Raw genomic sequence first — 23,873 nt, forward strand, 5'->3', positions numbered from 1 at the left:
CTGGATAATGCATGTGAGAGCTGAGATCCAAGCTTCAGGCTTGAGATTTTTAAAAAGGTGGGGCTAAACTTCTAAGGGAAGCAGCTATAAAAAATGTCAACTAGAATCAGGAACAGAACAGCCTGGCTGGCTGGCTTGCAGCAAATGATTGCCTAGTTTAGTTCCCAGTTGCCAATGGTGTCTCCCAAAGAGCATACAGTGGTATCTTGGTTATTAATCTGTTCCAGGAGTCCATTCGAAAACCAAGGCGCAGTTTCCAATTGGCTGCTGGACCTTCCTGCACTCAAATCTGAAGCTGCGTCGGACTTTCGGCTTCCAAAGATTAGATAAATTTATTGTCATTGTCCGTATATACACAGTATACACAACAACGAAAATCAAACACCCAAGACCGGATTCACATACACATTTGCACGTATCTCCAACACTCTCATCCTATTCAGACATAATCTATTAAAACATACATAATCCAGAATATAACAAAGAATATAACAAAGAATGTGGAACTGGAATGCTTCCGGGTTTTCGGCATTTGGTAGCCAAAACGTATGTGTGCCAAGGCATTCAAGAACCAAGGTACAACTGTAGTGGGTCATCTTGGGAGTGGTGGGTGATGAGGAATTAGGTGGCGGCGGCAGCTACCCTTGGCAGGTCCTACAAAACATGGTTGAGGGGCCTGCTATCTTGACGCTGGACTCTAAACTCCTCAGCCCCAGCCACCATGACACATGGTGAAGAACGATGGGTGTTTAGTGCATCAGTTTATGGAGCGACAAAGCATGGGCTTTGCACATAGATGGCTTCAGTTAAGGCCAGCGGAGAATGCTGGGGAGCTGCTGCCAACCCGTGTGGGCAGTACTGAGCTAGCTGGACCACTGGCCTAAGTAGGAAGCATCTTCCTATGTCCATCCCCCTGTTGTCATGGGCTTTGAAGACACTCGAACTCAGGACGCAAGGGAGAAATGTGCTAGGAGGAAGGCACGCTTGGCAAATCCACACCGTGATCAACTCCCACCCAGAAACCAATGTCCCCACTGTGGAAGGAAGTGTGGATCCAGAATTGGCCTCCGCAGTCACTTACGGACGCACTGCTAAGACCGTGTTTATGGAAGACAATCTTACTCGGCTACAAGTGATCGCCGGCAGCTAAAAAAGCCAATGCAATTCTGGGCTGCATCAATAGGAATATAGCATCTAGATCAAGGGAAGTAATAGTGCCACTGTATTCTGCTCTGGTCAGACCTCACCTGGAGTACTGTGTCCAGTTCTGGGCACCACAGTTCAAGAAGGACATTGACAAACTGGAGGAGGGCAACCAAAATGGTCAAAGGCCTGGAAACGATGCCTTATGAGGAACGGCTAAGGGAGCTGGGCATGTTTAGCCTGGAGAAGAGGAGGTTAAGGGGTGATATGATAGCCATGTTCAAATATATAAAAGGATGTCACATAGAGGAGGGAGAAAGGTTGTTTTCTGCTGCTCCAGAGAAGCGGACACGGAGCAATGGATCCAAACTACAAGAAAGAAGATTCCACCTAAACATTAGGAAGAACTTCCTGACAGTAAGAGCTGTTCGACAGTGGAATTTGCTGCCAAGGAGTGTGGTGGAGTCTCCTTCTTTGGAGGTCTTTAAGCAGAGGCTTGACAACCATATGTCAGGAGTGCTCTGATGGTGTTTCCTGCTTGGCAGGGGGTTGGACTCGATGGCCCTTGTGGTCTCTTCCAATTCTATGATCAACACACAGTATTCATAGATCTGTAAGAAATATGGGAAATATGTGGCCTGTGTTGGAAATCTCGTAGGACCTGCAAGCCTCGAGAGTTTGATGACTTATGCATAGGGCAAGAGCCACCCTCCTGCTAAATTCAAGGGCTTTAGGACGAGTCACCGAAAAATATTTTATTGCAAAAAAATCGTACGACAAAGGTTTTGTGCGACCATAGAAAATAAAGGCATCTGATACTTGCATTCACATAACACAAATCAATCACCTCACAATTGCGCTTTGCCCTGTTCTCTTCCCCACCCAGACCCTCTTCCCAAAGTGTATAATAGCACCAGGATTCAGTGTGTGAATTGTTCACTGTAAGGCCCATGTTTTGTGTCCATTGCCCTGCACCCACCCTCCTCTGGGCTTATTCTTGGCATTCTATCTTTTTTTAGCACCCCAAATGCTTCCTTGTCTTATTACGCGAATGCTGTTAAGAAGGGCCAAGAGTTGCCAACGTTAACTCCGGTAAAAGGGAATGTTAACAGTGGGGAGCCTCAGCACAACGGGAGAAAAGAAATGGGAAGGTTAATGGCAAGGTTAAGGTAAAAAGATAAGGCGCCCATCGCCAATGCAAGCTTCAGCTGCTCATTCCTTCAATGATGGATGTAGCCTCTTATGAGGAAAAGCACCAGTTAGTTACTAAGGGGACATTCCAGGAGTTGGGAGGGACGTGGTTGTCTGGAAACACAACTGGGGACCAGAGTGGTTTTTTATGTAACCCATCACAAAGAACTGGAATCCTTTTTCCACTTCAGAAAATATCCCAACTAAAAACAAACTGGGCTTTTCAGCTGACAAAAGGGATGCACTAATGAGAAATCCTTTTAATTCACCCCTCCCAATGACTAGTTGGTCTTATAAGTAACGGGTACGAACTCAGAATTTCACCTATTAGTGATCAAATATTGCGTGTAGCTGGTTGTACCCCTGTTTCACATTCAACAGCAGCAAAAACGCCTACAAATTAAAAGGATCTCTCACCGGGCAATGGATGCCACCTTGCTAGGGATGAGCTCATGAACAACAAAATTTGGGAGCTGTTTTCCCCTGTGGTGCCAGGGCAGGTCTTAAGAGGATAAGGTGTGAAGCGTCAAAAAGTGGTTTCTCGTGGGGATGGCTCCCTGGGCTGGCTTCTCCCTGACCCCAACTCCCCGCTGTTTTATGACCTCCAATCTTTTTTTAGTGAGTTAATGGCATGGGTGCACCGGTTTGTAGAAGATAAACCATATTCCCCCCATTTAAAAAAAATAAAACACAACCCAACGCAAATGGCATATTTGGGCTCACACACTACAATTCATCACGCATCTTGTCTCCTTTGGGCCTCACTAGTCGGCCAATGAAAAGGATGGAGTTGGTCTTATTGTCTTTGATCAGGAAGAAGAACGGGTGATCTGCGTAGAAGAGCTTTGGGTTTTTCATCTCTTCTCGGGCATAGATGTCCCCTTCAAAGGGGTTCCCTTCTGTGTCCCACTCGAGGGCCGCAGCGTGGAAGACGTTGGAGAGGTAGAGATCCTTCTTGCCCGAAATCTTAGAGAGGTCGGCCTTGTTTTTGTCAACGGCTTCTGTTAGGCCAAGATCAGCCAAGTGTTTCTGGAAAACGAGGACACATATATATTATATTCTAATGGATTGTTGAATATTGCTTTACAGTGGTACCTCGGTTTACGAACTTAATCCGTTCCGGAAGTCCGTTCTTAAACCAAAGCGTGCTTTCCCATAGCACTGGTGGACTCAGTTTACAAATGGAACACTCTCAACAGGAAGCGGAACATGTTCTGCTTCCAAGGCAAAGTTCACAAACCAAAACACCTACTTCCGGGTTTGCAGCATCCTTAGTCCAAGTTGTTCATAAACTAAGCTGTTCTCAAAGCAAGGTACCACTGTATTTGACCGGTTGTTACTGTGACTTTTTTTTGTATTGAATCGGACTCTTATTACATGTGTGATCTTTGTGATTTGAGTCATCGTTTCTTCAGCTTACAAATCACCTTGTGCATAGTAACATACAAAGGCGGTATACAAATTATAATATATATATTAAAAAACAATGCAATTAGTCAAACATTTTCTAATACACATTCCCTTGGTAATCGACTTCCCTTCCACCCTTCCATGGTTTCCTCAAATTATCTATTTCGGCTGCATATTATAATTATTTGATACCTTCTTTCCTCCACCATATTCTCTAAGTAACTTTTACTGATGAGCTTACTCCAAATCTGCTAGCATTTTAACACACACACAGAATCGTACCTTGGAAGTCAAATGGAATCTGTTCCAGAAGTCCGTTCGACTTCAGAAACCAAAGCGCGGCTTCTGATTGGCTGCAGGGAGCTCCTGCAGCCAATCGGAAGCCGCACCGAAAACCAAGGTACGGCTGTTATATAATCTACAAATGTTTTCCAATCCTCCTTGAAGGCTGTCTTGTCTTGTCCTCCAATTTTATGAATTTAACTTGCAAATTCAGCTCCCATTCATTTCGACTTCTGCTCTTTTTTCATATGCCATTGGGGGGCATCAAGTAGCCTCCTCACGGCAGTAGTTGCACACAGAGAGAGATTCCTTTGATTCTAGTAGTGTACATTAGGAGTGCACATGTCCAGAGTGTGGGGATCAGATGGGATTACTATGAGGAATTACAAAATATGCATCAAACCCATTGTGTCCGCTATGAAAGCATGGCATTGACTGGGGTCGATTCATTGACAATAATTTCTGATCAAATCCCACAAGCCTCTCCATTTCTGCATTTTGCTTTCTCTACCCTGACAGGAGGGGACGTGGGTGGCGCTGTGGGTAAAAGCCTCAGCGCCTTGGGCTTGCCGATCGAAAGGTCAGTGGTTCGAATCCCCGCGGCGGGGTGAGCTCCCGCTGCTCGGTCCCAGCGCCTGCCAACCTAGCAGTTCGAAAGCACCCCCGGGTGCAAGTAGATAAATAGGGACCACTTAATGGCGGGAAGGTAAACGGCGTTTCCGTGTGCTGTGCTGGCTCGCCAGATGCAGCTTTGTCACGCTGGCCACGTGACCCGGAAGTGTCTCCGGACAGCGCTGGCCCCCGGCCTCTTGAGTGAGATGGGCGCACCAACCCCAGAGTCTGTCAAGACTGGCCCGCACGGGCAGGGGTACCTTTACCTTTACCTACCCTGACAGGCACATATCAGTATTCTAAATACACAGGCCAGTTGTTCATCAGGCATCCTGAGCCATAAAATATAGTAGTTTGTTTAATGTAGTTTGTTAATCTTTAGATAGATTTTAAGGTCCAGGAAGGAGATGGTAAATACTGCCATCTTGCCTCTCCTGTTTACGACCTCCGGAGTTTCCTAAAAGCATTCCTCTAGTCCTGTTTTATTTACTCTCAGATATGTACGCATGATCAGAGCAGTCTTTGTAGTTAAAAGAATTTCTTCTGATCTGACTTTGTCCCACGTAGGGTTTTTTGAAATGCTCAGAGGAAATCTGATTGGTTCTTACGAACACTGTGTAAAAATTTCTTTTCTGAATAAAACGACCTGGGCCGAGGGGTGGAGAGGATTATTATACACACCCCTCCCAGAGTCTTGCTGGCCAGGCCTCTGTGTGCATTCTATTAAGGGAGCCGGCGTACAGCTTCCGGGTCATGTGGCCAGCATGACTAAGCCGCTTCTGGCAAACCAGAGCAGCGCACGGAAACGCCGTTTACCTTCCCGCTGGATAGTACCTATTTATCTACTTGCACTGGCGTGCTTTCAAACTGCTAGGTTGGCAGGAGCTGGGACAGAGCAACAGGAGCTCACCCCGTCGCAGGGATTCGAACCACCAACCTTCTGATCAGCAATCCCAAGAGGCCCTGTGGTTTAACCGACAGCTTGTACCCATTTATCTACTTGCACTGGTGTGCTTTCGAACTGCTAGGTTGGCAGGAGCTGGGACCAAACAACGGGAGCTCACCCTGTCACGGGGATTCGAACCGCCGGCTTTCTGATCTGCAAGTCCTAGGCTCTGTGGATTAACCCACAGTGCCACCCGCGTCCCTTTCTATTAATCATTCTATTCTATTCATTATAGAATATAGAATCACTCTATTCTATTTATTATTCTATTTCTATTAATGCATTCTATTAATCAGGGTCTAATCCTTCCTTTGCTTTGGGAACGCTAGAGCGTACAAATGAAAAGCGAAATGCAACGCAATGGCGGTACTCACATGCAGATCGTGGCTGACCTCCAGGCTGACCTTGGGCAGGGAGATGGCGACAGCTCGCTGCTTCATCTTACCCAGCCAGACCTTCAGCTGTTCCCGGGTCAGCAGCTTCTCCAGCCTCTCCAGCGGCTCCACATGGTTGGGCATGATGAAGATCATGCTGGACAGCTTGTGCGCCAGAGGCATCTCCACCATCTGCAGGTTCTCTGCCTCATCATTGAAATAGTTGTACAGCCCTTCGGAAACAAAGGGGAATGAATGAGTCAGCGGCTGCAGGGAGACAGGCGGGGGCGAAACAGGCAAGGGCGAAGCGGCACATCAATGCAGACAGCACTATTCTTTTCTGGCACTAATATTTATTGGGTTTCTATGGAGGCAAGGCAAAACAGTACCAAGAACAAGGGGAAAAATGAAGCAACTAAAGAGCGCTTAGGATCAGGATTAGGGCTGGCCGATGTCTGTTTTTCAACATTGTGATAGTTCACCAGCTAAACATCACAATATAAACCACTTATAAACGCCATCTCCAACTCCTCGAAAGATTCCATCAATGGTGTCTCCTAAACCATCACCTGGGAAGACTGGTGAACTAATTCCAGTGTACTGGAAGAAGCAAAGATCACCAGTGTTGAAGCAATGAGTCTTCAACATCAATTTCGTTGGACTGGTCATGTTGTGTGGATGACTGATGATCGTCTTCCAAAGCAACTACTCTATTTTGAACTTAAAAATGGAAAGTGTAATGCTGGTGGTCAACAAAAGAGGTTTAAAGACTCTCTCAAGGCAAATCTTTCAAAAGATTTGGCACGTTTGGCAAATCCACACCAGGATCAACTCCCGCCCGGAAACCTATGTCCCCACTGTGGAAGGACGTGTGGATCCAGAATTGGCCTCCACAATCACTTACGGACTCACTGTTAATATCGTGTTTATGGAAGACAATCTCACTCGGCTACGAGGGATCGCCAAAGAAGAAGAAGACTATGACTGCATTGATGGCATGTTGCAGAAGATACCCACAAAACACCCATCTGGAGGGACCCTACATTCCATCTTACTCGGCTACGAGGGATCGCCAAAGATACTGATATATCACAAAGTCTGAAATAAGGATGGAGCCACGCAGAGGCAAACCGGGCCATATCCTGGAAAGTGTTAGCAGTCTAAAACTGAAGCTTTTCCAGCCAAGAATGAGGCTGGCCTCCTTTTCCAGGCTCTCTTACCAGTGCGGTGCATCATGGGAATGCCAACTGTGTAGGAACGCGTCACCATAAATCCACGATTGTCCACCATCTTGTGATGGAACCTTTCGTCCCAGTGAGCTGTGGAAGCAAAGAGATGAAGCAAGGCCGGTTAACAGCAGGACAGACTAGTTTGTTGTATCTCATACATCTGATTTAATCACGCGTGCCCCTCCAGCCACAGTTCAAAAAACACACAGCTGGTTCTTGCTTTGTAGCCGCGGTTTCAGGCGTTTCAAGAAGCCAAACCCAGAAGCAAGGAACTTGCACAAAACACAGCTGTCGGCATTTTGACTGGCACTTGCAGGCAATGCTATTTAACACTATTTATTCTGTGCCGTCTTTACATTAGCAGGCCAAATCCAGGGTGCTGATATTAATACACAAAGCCCTCAGAAGCTTGGGATTGAGGTATTTATCTGAGTGCCTCTCACCGGGCCAGCCAGCTTGCACCCTGAATGGATGCCCTTTCAACAATAGGTGTTGCTCACTGAATGGTGACTCAGAACAAGGCCTTCTCTGTAGTGGCACCCACAGTGATGCAACTCCTTTCCCCTAAAGGAACCAAATGCCACCACACTGTTGATGTCTCGTTCTTGCATGTGCCCAAAGCCCACATTGAGAATACAGTGGTACCTCAGGTTAAGTACTTAATTCGTTCCGGAGATCCATTCTTAACCTGAAACCGTTCTTAACCTGAAGCACCACTTTAGCTAATGGGGCCTCCCCCCATTAGCTGTCGGAGTGCTGCCGGAGCACGATTTCTGTTCTCATCCTGAAGCAAAGTTCTTAACCTGAGGTACTATTTCTGGGTCAGTGGAGTCTGTAACCTGAAGTGTATGCAACCCGAGGTACCATTGTATTGCCAATCTCTCATTACAGCCCTTTACCAATTGATTGATATTCCTCTGTTGCTGATACTTTCTCTACATCTTCCATTTTATTTATATTATTTCGGTTATCTTACCGCCGCTAGCATTTTCACCTGTACACCATTATTTCCCATATATTCAGTAAGTGTTTTCCAACCTCTAAATGCATGTTGTTCTCATTCTCTTATTCTATACGTTAAGTCTGCAAGCTGCGCATATTCGGTCAACTCAAGTGGCCATTCTTCTTTGCTTGGGACCTGGCTCATTTTCCATTTAAGAAATGCTTGGTTTCATCCAATAGGGCTCTTCCTGCTGGCTGAACAATTCCACCACTCCTATCTGGACCCCACATGCTCAGCAAGAGCTCAGGGCTTGCACCCCAACCCACCCTCCCCGCCGGCTTCCACTTACGTTTGAAGAACATGGCGTTGACGATGAGGGCTCCGTCCGTCTTCTCCACATCCTTGGTGACCTCGGGCAGCTTGCCGTCGGTGGTCTGGGAGGCCCACTCGTTGATGGACTTGAGGGCACTCCGCTTGTCCCTGAAGTTGATCTTGGAGTGCTCATAGTTGTAGTGCTTCTTGCTGCTCTTGACGAAGTCGTCGGCGAAGCTGATGGAGCTGGGGCCATACAGGCGGCTGCCCATCTTCCAGGTGACGTTGCGGGCCGTGGAGTTGCTGACCTCGCTCAGGAGCTCCGAGAGGCCACTGTGGACGTAGTCGTCGTTCAGCTTGTCGGCGCTAAGCAGCGCCTTGGCCTGCGAGGCCGTGGTGGCCTTGCCGCCCAGGGACACCAGCCCGAGAGAAGATGCCACCACCACCGGAGACACCAAGATGTTCTCCATGTTCTTCTCCTTGGCCATGGCGTGGTAGAGGTTGAAGGCCAGGGTGGCGCTGCGGTCGGCCAGGGCGGACGCCTTGTCGCTCAGCTTCTTGTCTCCGGGAGAAGCCTTCTTCTCACTCTTCTTCTTGTCCTCCGGGGGAACGGCAAGGACCAAGGCGCAGAGCGCAAGGAGTCGGATCATCCACATGGTGGCTGCCATGGACGCTGGGAACCAGCTGAGCCTGCAAGGAAACAGAAGGCAAGGATCAGCGAGGCTGAGCCATCCCGTTTTCCTGCTCCTCCTCCAACCATATTCTATGGGTGAAGAAAACCACCAGTGCTGGAAGGGCCTATGTAGGGAAGGGATGTTGCTTAGTGGCAAGTGTAGGGGCAATCAAGGCGTTTAGTGATCTGACATGGTCTTTTCTTCCTGCCTGTGTTTACTTCCCCTCTATCTCTTGTTAAAGCTATGGTTTCCCCAGTAGTGATGTATGGAAGTGAGAGCTGGACCATAAAGAAGGCTGATCGCCGAAGAATGGATGCTTTTGAATTCTGGTGCTGGAGGAGACTCTTGAGAGTCCCATGGACTGCAAGAAGAACAAACCTATCCATTCTGAAGGAAATCAGCCCTGAGTGCTCACTGGAAGGACAGATCCTGAAGCTGAGGCTCCAATACTTTGGCCATCTCATGAGAAGAGAAGACTCCCTGGAAAAGACCCTGATGTTGGGAAAGGAGAAGGGGACGACAGAGGACAAGATGGTTGGACAGTGTTCTCGAAGCTACGAGCATGAGTTTGACCAAACTGCGGGAGGCAGTGGAAGACAGGAGTGCCTGGCGTGCTCTGGTCCATGGGGTCACGAAAGTCGGACATGACTAAACGACTAAATGACAACAACATCTCTTGTTCTGCTCTTTGATGGCTGAGAGTAGCCTTTAATGTGTCATCTGGTGGAAGGAAGAAGCGATAATGTTGGGTATCTTCTGACCTTCTTTGATGTAGAGGCTGACTTTGAGAAGAGGCTGACTAATGAACGACCGGCACATTGTGACTAATGAATAAACTTCAAACTAGAGGCATATTGATTGGGTATTATTGATGCAGACTTTCCTAATCAATTTAAGGATATCTTTCTCTATGCAACGGTGGCAGCGAGGGTTCTTATAGCCACAAAAGTGGAAAAGTGAAAAAGCTCCCTCAAGACAAGAGTGGGTCCAAAAAATGATTGACTATGCTGAATTAGACAGCCTATCCAAAAAATTAAATAAAATTTAATTTTATTTTATTAAGGAAAGAATTTATTTCAAAATGGGAAGCGTTTAAAATATATTTGAAAATTAATAATACTGACTTAAAATCCATTGCGGCATTTGAATAATACCAGCAATATCATTCATTAGGTATGTGATAATACATTTTGAGATGATAGCAATAACATGTATTGGCAGCAAAGAATGGTAATTAGATTTATGGAGTAGATGGCAAGTCGGATTTAAAAGGAAGAGACCATTACAGTTTACGGATTATGGAACTTATATGAATTATTTATGTAATGCACGACTGATGATATTCTTATTATGGTGTAATACATTTTTTTTGTTGGTGTGTTGAGCAAATAAAATTATAAATTAAAAAAAAAGAATAAACTGCATCTAGGCAGTTGGACAAGCCATACAGGCTAGCTATCAATAATCTATAAATCAGGTGGTTTTTGGACATAGTTCTGAGAAGCTCGTTCATGGACTGATGGCCGCAGGACTGTGCAAACAAAGGCCATCTGGCGAATTGCTTCGAAACTTCTTGAGGGTTTCTCAGTGGCAGATCGAAGTGCTTGCTTGGTAATGTATATAGTGCTTGCTGTGTAGAACAGAATCTTTAATCTTCTCACTTGTGCTTGTATTGCTTCTGAATCTCATTAAAAGAACCACCTTGCCTTTGGCAAGACAGCAGGACACCTGCCCTGCATGCAGAAGGTCCACGGTTCCATCCCTGGCATCTCCCGCTAGGGATGGGAATGTCCCGTCTGAAATCCTGGAGAGCTGCTGCTGCTGCTGCCAGTCTGAGTTGACAATATAGAGGTCCATGAATCAGAAGCGCGGCTCAGTGTAAAGCCGTATCTGGAATGCAGCATGTGGTTCTGGTCTCCTCATCTCAAAACGGTGGTGGAAAAGTGGCTGGGGTGTTTTTAATGTATTGTTTCAAGAGGACCTTTTTTGTCCCAATGTGGGTTTTCGTTTGGTTGGTTGCAAGCTGCTGCAAATCACCTTTGGCCAATAAATAGCAAGAGGTGCAAAATGAGGACACATCCCTGCCAAGGAATCGAGTTGAACTCCAGTTCCCATCAGGCATGTCTAATGGCCAGGGGTGATGGGAATTGTAGTCCAACCATATCTAAAGGGCCACTGGTTCACCAGCCCTGCAAGGGCCATCGGGTTAGAGAAAAGGTGAGGATAGGAGGAATATGATGGAGGATTGCAGAGTTCTGCATGCTGTGCAGGAAAAGGAAAGTTGGTTGCAGTCTCCAAATGTCAACATGCAGCTATTTGCACTTCCTTGTAGGACCACGAGAGGGAGCTTTTGGATTCTGAGAAAGTTTGAGTATTTAACGGTCGTCCCCCACCCAAAAAAATCGTATCACAATCATAGTCTTCCCTTTAATTAAAAATGTGATATATCCACGACTCTCCCTGCACCTGAAAAGGCTTCGTTTCAGCATGCAAAAAAATTAAAAATTAAAAAAAATTCTGCACCAGCCGTTATTCTGGGAAATACCGTATTTTTTGCTCTATAAGACTCACTTTTTCCCTCCTAAAAAGTAAGGGGAAATGTGTGTGCGTCTTATGGAGCGAATGCAGGCTGCGCAGCTATCCCAGAAGCCAGAACAGCAAAAGGGATTTCTGCTTTCACTGCGCAGCGATCCCTCTTGCTGTTCTGGCTTCTGAGATTCAGAATATTTTTTTTCTTGTTTTCCTTCTCCAAAAACTAGGTGCATCTTATGGTCTGCTGTGCCTTATAGATCGAAAAATACGGTACTTCTGGCTGAATGGTGTTAATTATTTATTTTAATCCCAGAGCGCAGACTCAGACAGCAAGGCAACGGGCAGCCTCTCCCAGAGGAAGGAGAGATTCTCTTGTGACTCCACATCAGGGCTAACTGTGAATGTTCCCACTAAAACATCTGCACCACATCTGTCCCAAATCCAATCTCCAGCTACATCCCATAATCTACAACCGCTCAGGATGCCAGGTGAGGCTGATGGGACTTGGAGTCCAGTGACAGGAGGACACCAGCTTTAAAGAAGGCTGGAACAGGTTGTTAAACGCTTTGGATTTGTCCGAATTGGCTAAGTGCCTCGATAGTGCAGTATTAATAGCAGCAACTGTTGAAGAAGCCTTAATCCCAGATATTCCCACTGGGGAGGAAAATGTCCTTTCGCCAAGGCGGAGGGTCGAATCGATGCACAGAGCTGCTGCCACTACTGGGACGTTGTCCTTTTTCTCGATTCAAGAGAGGTTAAAAAGTAGTTTCCGAACGGGAACACAAAGCCAAAAGAGCATAAAAAGAGCCGGCTGGATCAGGCCAGGGACTCATCTGTGGGAAGCCAGCAAACAGGATTTGAGCACAAAAGCCCTCGATTCTCCTGTGGTTTCCTCATAAGCATTGCTGCCTCAAACTGTGAAGGCAAGGCACAGGCTTCATGGCCACTACTCACTGAGACCCTCTGTGAATTTGTCTGGCCCTATTTTATTTTATTCATTTGGTTTTTTAAATTACAGTTTTACAATCACAACATCCAACATAAAAATGAGATTCCAAAGAATCTCACGGACCTTTCCTCCCTTTTGTGGGTCCTGTTGTTAATCATTTCCTCCTGTATCTTTTAGGATAATCGAAATATTTTACCTCTCCATTGTGTCCCACCATTAAACTACAAGTGTTATTCCAATCCTACTAATGATTTTAACGGTTTACAATGGCTATTAATGTAAATTATAAATTCCCCCCATTCCTTATTAAAATTTGGGTCTTCCTGATTTCTGATTCTTCATTTTTGCCATTTCTGCATAATCCATCAACTCGGTCTGCCATTCTTCTCTGGTCAGGACTTTATCTTCTTTCCATCTGTCTAACTCTCTTTTAAAGCCCTCTTGAGTCGGTGGCCATTATGACACCTGGCTGGAGCAAATTCTATAGCTGAACTTTGCACTGTGTGAAGAAGCACTTTCTACCTGTTGCAAATATTCCAGTGTTCAGCTTTATTCAGTGTTTCTCTTCGGATTTCAAAAAGTGCCCTAAATAATACTATTTATCCATCACTATTACTACTACTACTACTACTACTACTGCAGGGACGTGGGTGGCGCTGTGGTCTAAACCACTGAGCCTCTTGGGCTTGCCGATCAGAAGGTTGGCGGTTCAAATCCCCGCGATGGGGTGAGCTCCCGTTGCTCGGTCCCTGCTCCTGCCAACCTAGCAGTTTGAAAGCACGCCAGGTCAAGTAGATAAATAGGTACCACTGCGGCGGGAAGGTAAACGGCGTTTTAGAAGACATCTGAAGGCAGCCCTGTTTAGAGAAGCTTTTAATGTTTAACGGACCACTGTATTTTAATACCTTCTTGGAAGCCGCCCAGAGTGGCTGGGGAAACCCAGCCAGATGGGCGGGGTGTAACTATATTATTATTATTATTATTATTATTATTATTATTATTTGCGCTGCTCTGGTTTCGGTGTTCCGCTGCGCCTGAAGCGGCTTAGTCTTGCTGGCCACATGACCCGGAAAAACCATCTGCGGACAAATGCCGGCTCCCTCGGCCTGTAAAGCGAGATGAGCGCCGCAATCCCAGAGTCGTCCGTGACTGGACTTATCTGTCAGGGGTCCTTTACCTTTACCTATTATTATTATTACTCCGCCTTTCAGCAATCTGGTGCTCTCCATGGAATCTTAGCGCTAGAAGGGACCCAGGGGTCATCTAGTCCAACCCCCGCAATGCAGGAATCTCAGGTCAAGCATCCATGATAGATGAGCATCCAACCTCTGCTTTAAAAGGAAGGAGCGTCCACAACATCCAGATGTTCCAAAAACACCTGGAAGGCACCAGATTGGCAAGGGCCAGTTCAGACAAAACTCTTTTTGAGCTTCCACTCTGCTCCCAATTCTGAATTTTTCTTCCCTGATCCCATCTGGCAGGTAGCCAAGACCTCATCCAGCTGCGCCCTGTGGCACTGTGCCAAGGGTGGGGTCTGAGCTATGTACTCTGCATGCAGCAGAATAAACCAAAGCGAAGGAAGTGGGAGAAGCCATTTCCCCCGCCTCCCCCCGGGACATTCCATGCAGAAAGCGCGCGGGGGTGGGGAGCAGGGGGAGAAGAGCCACGCAGGCAAAACAGAAGCAAAAGGCCCCCTGCAATTAACTCCTGGAAATAGCACAGCTTTCCAAGTGGAGTCAAATTACAGTTCCGAGCAATGCAGATAGTTAAAAAAGGTCTTTTTGGTGGCAGTGGTTGGGTGGGAGCAGGGATGGAGATGAAAAAGGCTTTTAAAACCAGATGTCTTCTTTCTTGCTGTATATATTCTGATCTGGTTAGAACCAGTGGCTGGTTAGATCTGGCAGAACAGGATCTGCAACGTCCACTTTGCAAAAGGCACAGCCTGGAGCAGCGGTTCTCAACCTGTGGGTCCCCAGATGTTGTTGGACTACAACTCCCATCATCCCTGAGCTCTGGCCTTGCTAGCTAGTGGTGATGGGAGTTGTAGTTCAACAACATCTGGGGACCCACAGGTCGAGAAAGGCCGGCCTGGAGGTACTGTAGAGCTGGGATTAATATTAAGGCAGCCCTGTTCAGGGAAGTTTTTAATGTATGACATATTAGTGTACAGTGGTGCCCCGCAAGACGAACGCCTCGCAAGATGGAAAACCCGCTAGACGAAAGGGTTTTCCGTTTTGGAGGCGCTTCGCAAAACAAATTTCCCTATGGGCTTGCTTCGCAAGACGAAAATGTCTTGCGAGTTCCTGCGGGGTTTTTTTCCCTTTTCCCCCCTTTTCCTAAGCCCAAGCCGCTTATCAGCTGATCCGCTAAAAGCCGCTAAACCGCTAATAGTGCTAATCCGCTAAGCTGTCAATGGGCTTGCTTCGCAAGACGAAAAAAACGCTATACGAAGAGCCTCACGGAACGGATTAATTTCGTCTTGCGAGGCACCACTGTATTTTTGGTCTTTGTGGGAGCTGCCCAGAGTGGCTGGGGAAACCCAGCCAGATGGGCGGGGTACAAATAATTTATTATTATTATTATTATTATTATTATTATTATTATTACCCAATATGGGGATCAAACCCATGACCCCAAGCTTAAGAGTTTCATCGTCTTTCCCAATGTGTCTGAGCAGTTGGTGCCTTTGCAGCTATGCTCCAGCGGCACATTCAGCAGTAACAAATCCCCTACGAGGGCTGTAGCTTCGGCCACCAAAGATTTACTCCTCTGTAGTCCGCATGGCTAACACTCTCAAACTGCAGCAAAAGCTGGACTTCGGCGGTTAAGCAAACAGTGTTAGCGGTTTGGACACGACAGACAGGGCCTATAGGGGAACCTCTGGCCCTCTATAGGATTGTGCCAAATATGATGATGATGCGTTGTAATTTGAAACATCTGGAGCAGGGATGGTGACATCTTCCAGATGCTGGTAGACTCCATCTCCCAGCAGCCAGCGGTCAAGGAAGATGGGATATATCGTCCAAAAACATTGGAGGGCAAAAAGTTTTGCTACAGAAGCAAAGTAATTGACTGCTGCTGGGGTTAAACTGCTTGTCTTTGAGAACGTTGCCAGACTTAAGAGCTCTCAATCTCCAACATACTCTCCTGATATGCCCCGCAGAGGACCTTAAGGTCCACAAATGACAACACTTTGGAGGTCCCAGGTCTCAAGGTGGTTAGATTGGTCTCAACTAGGACCAGGGCCTTTTCAGTACTGGCCCCAACGTGCTGGAACGCTCTGTCGCAAGAGACCAGGGCCCTGCGGGACTTGACATCTTTCTGCAGGGCCTGCAAGGCAGAGCTGTTCCGCCTGGCCTTTGGTTTGGACTCAGTCTGACCCTTATGTTTCCCTCCCTTTATGGTTTTGATCTATGGGCTACTATTAAAATGAGGCTGCATTTTAAATTGTATTTTTAACCTGTATTTTAAATTGGTTCTCCCCCCCCCCCCAATTATGTTTTTATTGTAATTTTCCTGGTGTTAGCTGCCCTGAGCCTGGCTCTGGCCGGGGAGGGCGGGGTATAAATAAATTATTATTATTATTATTATTATTATTATTATTATTATTATTATTACTATTACTATTATTATTATTAACAGCTCTGCAGTCGAGAAGGAGGAAGATACAGGAAAGTTTCTACGCTTGTTCTTCACCTGTGTCTGCAGAGCTGTTAAGACCTTCTCCGGGTTGTGAACTGACAACCCAATTATTTTCAGACCTGCCGCTCCACCACCCACAAGGTTTTCAGAAAGGAGGCGGTGTTGAGGCTCTATATTAGGCTCTCAGCAAACAAAAGCGTTTTAACTCTCAAGAAGGTGATTTTAGCTTAAACAGGGAAATAAGCATTAATTGCAACTGAACAATGCAGTGATCAAGGAGGTTGTTGAAATTATTATTTTTTTTGCAAAAGGCAGCGCTCTTTCAATCGAAAAGGCATTTTTGGGGGGCGTTTTTTTCATAGGAAAAACAATTTTGGTGGTTTTTTTTTTTTTAAAAAAAAAAAGCGCTTTACAACGTTCAGGGTATTCTTGTTTTTACTTTTTGAAATATGGCAACGCTATATGAACAGCTGGGCCAAGCTAGCTATTTCAGATGCTTTTCCTGGACCAGGTTACCCTGTCTCAGGGCAAGACAGAAGGCTTTAGTCTTCAAACTTATCACTCTAACCCAGGTTCCTTAAAACCTACAGGGCGCTAGATTTTAGGCGTTATTTCATTTTGGATGTGTGGTGTGACAAGTGTGGAGGGTTTTTGTTTAGTTTTTGCTGTTCTTCTAAAGATACCTTGGAACTTTCTCTTAGTGAGGTCAACGTTTGGCTTTTTCATTCTGAAAAAAAACAAGACAAATCAGGCAGTTCCCTCAAGGATCCGAGAACATTTGCACAGAACAGATCAACAGGATGCTTTAGAAATTACAGTTTACATGTCGGCGGGCCAGGAAGGAGGAAGGAATCAGAGGGTGCTGCTAGCTAGGAGGTTTGGAGTGGTTCCTTTAATTGCAGGAAACAACTTTCTAGACCTCACCGTTCCAAGCGGACTTTGAAATCGGAAGGGGACCAATCACAGAGTGACACGGCTGCCCCTCTGGAATTCCTGCCCGCAAGCCAATGCCTGGGCGGTCCTCCTCGCTGTTTTGCATAGCCCCTCCCACTTCCACATGGCATAATGTGGATAGGGCTTCCAAGAAAGAGGGCGGGGCCTCAGGGCCAGGTGGGCGGGGCCAGCAGCTGTGGAACTCCCTGGGACCATAGATATGCGGGAAAAAGAATTTGGGTGCCCTAAATGCTCCTCCTTTTCTCAACCCAACTGATGGTGCTTCGAGAGAAATTTGTGAGATTTGGGGTTGGCAGTCCTGGGATTTAAACTTTTTTTTCAATCCACCCTTTAGGAAATTAGTTAGCTACCAGCTTTGGAATGTTAAATATGCAATTATAAGCGTTTTAGGAAACCAGTTAGCTACCAGCTGTGGAATGCAAAATATGGGTACAGCTTGTGTTTGCTATGCACTTGAATCTTAAAATGCTGGTGCTTTTCCTCTAATGGACTAGTGCAGCCGTTACCTGGGAGAGCAGGGTTCAAATCTTGACTCAGTCATAAAAAGGTTCCTTGGAGCATTTAAAAAGGTGTGGCAGAAATGAAAGAAATATGTAACATGTTCCAGAAGTGTGCCAAAACTTTCCCCAAGCGAATGGGCAAGCTGAAAAATGCACAAATCGACCTCTGGCAGCGCATTAAATCAACACAGCATCCTTTGCAGTGTTCCCTCAGCGCTACACATAATGAAGCCCCTCCTATGTCCCTGGCTGCCCCCACACGCCACGTAAGCAAGCCGAGGCAAGACCAGACACCGAGAGAGTTAGCAATGGTATGCCGTATCTAAACCAAAGCCGGGCGCAGTCTGCACAAATTACCCTCGTCAAAAAAGCATCTCAGACAAATATCGCCCACTGTTTATTCGGATGCATCGCAAAATTGGGGCTTTCGTGGAATTGGGTTTATTTTGGCAAAACATTTTAAATGGAGTGACCGGGGATGCTGACCTGTTCAAAACACACCCATCAAAATGTAAGCCATTGTCCTAAATCTCCTTGCAAAGCTGTTGAAACTTTTCCAGGAGGGCCGGACACTTATTTTTAAAGATAACCATTTTTGCATTCTGCGTTGGATTTCAGAGTTTGCACGTGAAACGTGACAGCATTTCTTGGGTTACCAAAAGATCCGACCCTCAAAAGTTAAAAAACAAAACAGATTCTGGGTTTGCAGACAAAGAAACCATTATGTTACAGCGGCTGCATTTTAGCAAAGAGTTAACATTTTGTAAGTTGTACATGAGAGCACAATGCGCCTTTTTGAACTTGGCTTTCTTTCACCTTTCTAAGCTTTGCTTATCGGGGGAACTCTGGGTTCCCACGGCAAAAAGGGAGGATGGGTTTACACTTCTCGTTTCATATCATAGGCGCACTCCACCACATTGGACCTGAAATAAGTCTGTCCACTATGATTCTGGAACATCTACCTTTTGTATTTATTCATCCAGACAAACAAGGGATGAACCGTATGGAATTATTTTTGGAGATTCCAAACCACAAACACTTCACACTGACCAAGATGCTAATTCTGTTAGTGGGGCTTGCAGCTTTAAGCTGTTTTGTTCCCATGCAAGGCACTGATGATGACAACAGGTTTTAAAATATATAGCTATTAAGGGCACATTAAGTGAAAGGAGCTGCTGGCTCCTTGTCCTGTTTTCTGGGTGCATTTGGTTGTTTTCTGCAGGAAGCAAGATATTGGACTCCAAAGGACTTTTGAATCTGATCCAAAAGCAGGTCTATTCCTACCTTTTAAGGCACTTAAACTTCTCTCATGGGATGTGTTTAGCGTTGGTGAGATTTGTGCCCTCTCTGCCTCTTTCCACTTCTTCTGACATCCCCAAATATTTAGTGGGTGCCTGCCACTCCACCCCACATTTGAGACCTTTGGGCATCAGGGTGGGGGTGGGGAATAACTCAACATTTAACCTGGAACGCCCTTCCCCAATCTAGGCACTGAACGCAAAGTATAGTAAAAACAAACATCCCTTCTATGGGGCCAGGCTTGTATAATCGGGAGCATCCTTCCCCCACCCTTGCTACTGTTTTTTCCCCGCGGGAGGGGCGGGGGTACATTTCCTCCGGCAATCTTTCCATGCAGTCAGCAGCAGCCGCGAGGAAACCGGAGCAGGCTTAATCCTGCCGGCAAAAGTTGCAGCCAACTAGCTCGCAAGGCCCAGGAATAGCGCCGGAGGAGGGAGAGAGAGACGGGGCGGAGGCGGCTGCTGCTGCTCCCCACAAGGAAGAGGGCGATCTCGCGATCCTCCCTGCTCCGCCTGCTCTCCAGGAGATCCCGGGGGTCCCTCTCGGCATCCGCTCTCCAAAGCCGGGTCCTAAAGCGAGCGGGCGCACGGGCATTACGCGCGCCCTGCAGAGCGCACGGCGAGGCGCATCCCAGAGCGCAAGATGCGCCCCACTTGCGTTGTAGTCCAACAACATCTGGGGACCCACAAGTTGAGAACCGCTGGACTAAACCAACCTTGGTCTCTGGGTACATCACTGCCAGGAGCCCCCGTCTAAAGCATTTCATTGTATAGCTTGGATAACTCAATTTGGATAGAGCCTGGTGCTGACAGTGTCAAGGTTGCAGGTTCGATCCCTGACTGGGACAGCTGCATATTCGTATTTTCAGGGGGTTGGACTAGATCATCCCCAGGGTTCCCCCCAACTCTACAATTCTGTGATCCTGGATGGGGAGCCCGGAGGCGTTGCATGAAAAGGCCACCTTCCCCAAATAAGGAGAGCTCGACGGCTCATCGACGTGTCTCAAAGGTCCCGCCTGGTGGCGACGGAGGGGGTTTCTTTTGAGCGCACCCCGAAAAAGCCGGCAGAGTCAAATGAACCAGCTACAAAAGGAATTCAGCTTTGTGAAAAGGAAAGTAAACTGTCCCCCCTACGCCCCAGCGAAGTTCAAATCCAAGATCAGCGCCACCCTGAGCCTTAATCCGAATTCACGCCTGGGGCAAGCGGGGGTTAAGGAGGCCACCCCGGCGCGGGTCGTTCTCCTGCCAAAGCCTCGGGACCACGACTTCTCCCAGCGGGGCTTGCGCAGGAGAACCACCCGCAGGGAACGGACGCCTCGCCGTCCGGAAAGGGAGAGTCGCTTTCCCAAGCAAGCAAGGAAGGCTTTCCAAAAAGGAAAGCTCCCCAAACCGGCCTTAAGGAAGCTTCGCGCTTCCTTGGGAAGAAGTCCCGCCGAAGGTCAAGGGGCTTACTCTCGAGTAAGCGGGCACTCGCCACGCGCGCAAGCCGCGCCGGGTTCCCCGAGAGTTGCGCAAAACGTCTCCAAAAGGGACCCCCCGCTCACCTCGGAGATGGCGCTCGGGCGGCGGAAGGAAAGCCGGGCTTCTCTTTGCGCTTTCTGCGACGCGGCGGCCCGGAGGAGGGGGCTATATAACCCCGCGAGAGAAACTTCTGGAAAGTTGTTAAGGGGGGGGGAACGCTCTCCAGCTGCGTCTTTGCGGAAAAGGATGGGCCCCCCCCGTCCCAAGCAGCGCTCTTCTCTCTGCCCCTCCTGCTGCTCCCTCCCGGCCCTGCAGGGTCCTATAGAGAGTCCCGTTTCCAGGCGCACAGTCGTAGCTCGGTCTCCTTTTCCCTCCCACGTCCTTCAAGCTCTCGCTGCAGTTCGGCACGAGAAGCGAAGGGTTTTTTTGAAACGCTGCAAACGTGAGCTGTTCTCCCTTCCACCCAACACCTCAACCCCGGTCCTAAGTGGAGAGGCAAGGCAGGAGAAAAGAATGGATTTTATGCATGTGCTGGTACTGCTTTAAACTGTCTTTATAGTTACAGAAACATGGGGTTGTAGAGTTGGGTCACCAAGCCCAGCTTCCTGCAATGCAAGAATCTTTTTGCCCAACGTGGAATAATAATAATGATAATGATAATAAAATATAAATAAATAAAATGGCACCCACCTGACTGGTTGCCCCAGCCACTCTGGGTGGCTCCCCGCAAAATATTAAAAACACAATACAACATCAACCATTAAAAACTTCCCAATACTTCAGATGTCTTCTAAAGCTTATCCAGTGGTACCTCACAAGACGAAATTAATTCGTTCTGCGAGTTTTCCCGTCTTGCGAATTTTTCGTCTTGCGAAGCACGGATTTTGGAAAAGCTTCAAAAATCACCAAAGTCTTCAAAAACCTCAAAAAAGGCTACCACACTGCGTGCTATGAGTTGCTCCTCGAAGTCAAGTCGCAACTGCACCCCCTGAATGCACCCTGGGTATTAACGGTTTTAAGAAAAAGGAAACAAACTTGCAAGACGTTTTTGTCTTGCGAAGCAAGCCCATAGGGAAATTTGTCTTGCAAAGCAACTCAAAAAATGAAAAACTCTTTCGTCTTGCGAGTTTTTCGTCTTACGAGGCATTTGTCTTGCGAGGTACCACTGTATGGTTACAGTGGTACCTCGGGTTACATACGCTTCAGGTTACATACTCTTCAAATTACAGACTCCGCTAACCCAGAAATAGTACCTCGGGTTAAGAACTTTGCTTCAGGATGAGAACAGAAATCGTGCTCCGGCGGCGCGGCAGCAGCAGGAGACCCCATTAGATAAAGTGGTGCTTCAGGTTAAGAACAGTTTCAGGTTAAGAACGGACCTCCGGAACGAATTAAGTTCTTAACTCGAGGTATCACTGTACTCATCTCATTGACATCTGATGGGAGGGCGTTCCACAGGGCGGGCGCCACCACTGAGAAGGTCCTCTGCCTGGTTCCCTGTAACCTCGCTTCTCGCAGGGAGGGAACCGCCAGAAGGTCCTCAGCACTGGACCTCAGTGTCCAGGCTCAACTATGGGGGTGGAAACACTCCTTCTGGTCTACTAGGCCGAGACTGTTTAGGGCTTTAAAGTTCAGCACCAGCCCTTTGAATTGTGCTTGGAAATGTACTGGGAGCCAATGCAGGTCTTTCAGGATCGGTGTTATATGGTCTCGGCGACCGCTCCCAGTCACCAGTCTAGCTGCTGAATTCTGGGTTAGTTGTAGTTTCCGAGTCACCTTCAAAGGTAGCTCCACGTAGAGTGCATTGCAGTAGTTCAAGCGGGAGATAACCAGAGCATGTACCACCCCAGATATTCCCCAGGAGAGATATTCCCCAGGAGAGAGAGGGTGTGGAGCATCACACAGCTGTGGCAGGAAGATTCAAGCACACTCAAAGAAACATTTAAGCATTAAAAGACTTAGCTCACAGTTTCCAGTGAATTTCTGTCACTTTCTTTACTGCAAAACTATTGTTTTTGGGGCATGGATTTGTTGTGCAGGACCTCCCAATCACCTATACAGGGGTACCTCTGGTTACGTACTTAATTCGTTCCGAAGGTCCGTTCCTAACCTGAAACTGTTCTTAACCTGAAGCACCACTTTAGCTAATGGGGCCTCCTCCTCCTGCTGCTGCTGCTGCTGTGTGATTTCTATTCTCATCCTGAAGCAAAGTTCTTAACCCGAGGTACAACTTCTGGGTTAGCGGAGTCAGTAACCTGAAGCGTATGTAACCTGAAGTGTATGTAACCCGAGGTACCACTGTAATTGTGGCAGCCTGACTTTGCCAAAGACACTGACAGTCTGGGAAGGGACCTGTGTTATAAACTATTGTTTCATAGGGTTTGATTTCTTTTGTAAACTGCATTGCATTCGTTCTTCTTTCTGGGTGGATATTTGAAGCCAATGAATTAAATGAATCTGCCCTCAGATGAACTGAGAGCAAAATCTCCATATATCTCCCTCATCTAGTCTCCAACCAGCCTTTGTTAATGGGCATTATGTCAGATGAGAGAGACAGGAATGTCTCCTCGCTCCCCTCCTATTGCCCATCTTTTGTGTCCAGCTGCGAGCGAAATAGTTTGTTTCATCTGTTCCCCATAATAACCGTTTATTACATTGGAGGCTGCACATGGAGCGCACAAAAAGGCAGTCATCTGGAAGCAGAACGACAGAACTCCAGAAGGTAGACAGGATAGTAGAAGAAGGGGACCGTGTTCCTGATTCCACCCCCCCCAACCCACCCCAAGCTGTTCATGCAACACTGGGATTTGTCGGGGTTTTCCTTTTCCACAGGAGAAAAGTTCCTGCCCGGCGCATGAGTTTTGTATCCCTGGTTTGGCTTCTCCCGGGCGTGCAGGTTTCCCAACGTAATGGAGTTTTCGGCATGGGGGAGGATTTGATCACATGGCACCCGCTCCCAACTGGTCCCAGGAAGACTGTGCCACGTGTGTTATGGGAAGCTCGGAAGACAGACCAACCAGGAAGTTGGACAAGAGCTTTATTCTCTCCCCAACAAGAACAGGAACAGGATTTAGCTGTGATTAGATCATGCTTTAGGTCCTTGCTCAGCTCTGCAAGAATTGAATCTAGGCTTTCGCAGATGACCTAGTTTTGACTTTACAGGAGCCAGAATCTAGTACGAAAAGGGCATTACAATTAATTCAAGACTTTGGTCGGGTGGCGGGTTTTAAACTAAACAAGCAAAAAACTAAGGTATTGGAGAAAAATTTGACAGTTTCAGAGTCAGAAAGGTTTCAGAAGGAGACAGAGTTAAACATGGTTAAAAAAGTAAAATATCTAGGGGTGAACATAACAGTAAAAAATCTGAGTTTATTTAAGGACAATTATGAAAAGTGCTGGTCAGAAATTAAGAGAGATTTAG

At 47.0% G+C, this 23,873-nt stretch overlaps 1 protein-coding gene across 2 annotated transcripts; it reads right to left on the reverse strand.

Annotated features, from left to right (window-relative positions):
- Window positions 1-1,883: 1,883 nt before the first annotated feature.
- SERPINH1 (serpin family H member 1) lies at window positions 1,884-20,685 on the reverse strand. Of its 2 annotated transcripts, XM_081860576.1 has the most exons (6): window positions 20,536-20,682; window positions 16,923-16,966; window positions 8,480-9,132; window positions 7,179-7,277; window positions 5,959-6,191; window positions 1,884-3,363 (listed from the first exon to the last, which is right to left on the reverse strand). In XM_081860576.1, the coding sequence occupies exons 3-6, from the start codon at window positions 9,108-9,110 to the stop codon at window positions 3,061-3,063; spliced, it is 1,266 nt and encodes a 421-aa protein (XP_081716702.1). In that variant the 5' UTR covers window positions 9,111-9,132; window positions 16,923-16,966; window positions 20,536-20,682; the 3' UTR covers window positions 1,884-3,060. The 2 variants fall into 2 exon arrangements, with proteins under 2 accessions (XP_081716702.1, XP_081716703.1); XM_081860577.1 differs by lacking the exon at window positions 16,923-16,966 and having other exon boundaries at window positions 20,536-20,685.
- Between the last annotated feature and the right edge of the window lie 3,188 nt (window positions 20,686-23,873).

The sequence above is a fragment of the Podarcis erhardii genome (genome assembly GCF_964252035.2).
Source record: "Podarcis erhardii genome assembly, chromosome: 4".
Taxonomy (NCBI): Eukaryota; Metazoa; Chordata; class Lepidosauria; order Squamata; family Lacertidae; genus Podarcis; species Podarcis erhardii.

Bases quoted from the DNA above. Each gene is read 5' to 3' on its own strand.
- SERPINH1 (XM_081860577.1), bottom strand. From the start codon at position 9,110: ATGGCAGCCACCATGTGGATGATCCGACTCCTTGCGCTCTGCGCCTTG. The intron at 7,278-8,479 runs GTAAGTGGAAGC...TTGCTTCCACAG, and splicing joins CAACGCCATGTTCTTCAAAC to CTCACTGGGACGAAAGGTTC. The intron at 3,364-5,958 runs GTGAGTACCGCC...CTCGTTTTCCAG, and splicing joins AGGTCAGCCACGATCTGCAT to AAACACTTGGCTGATCTTGG.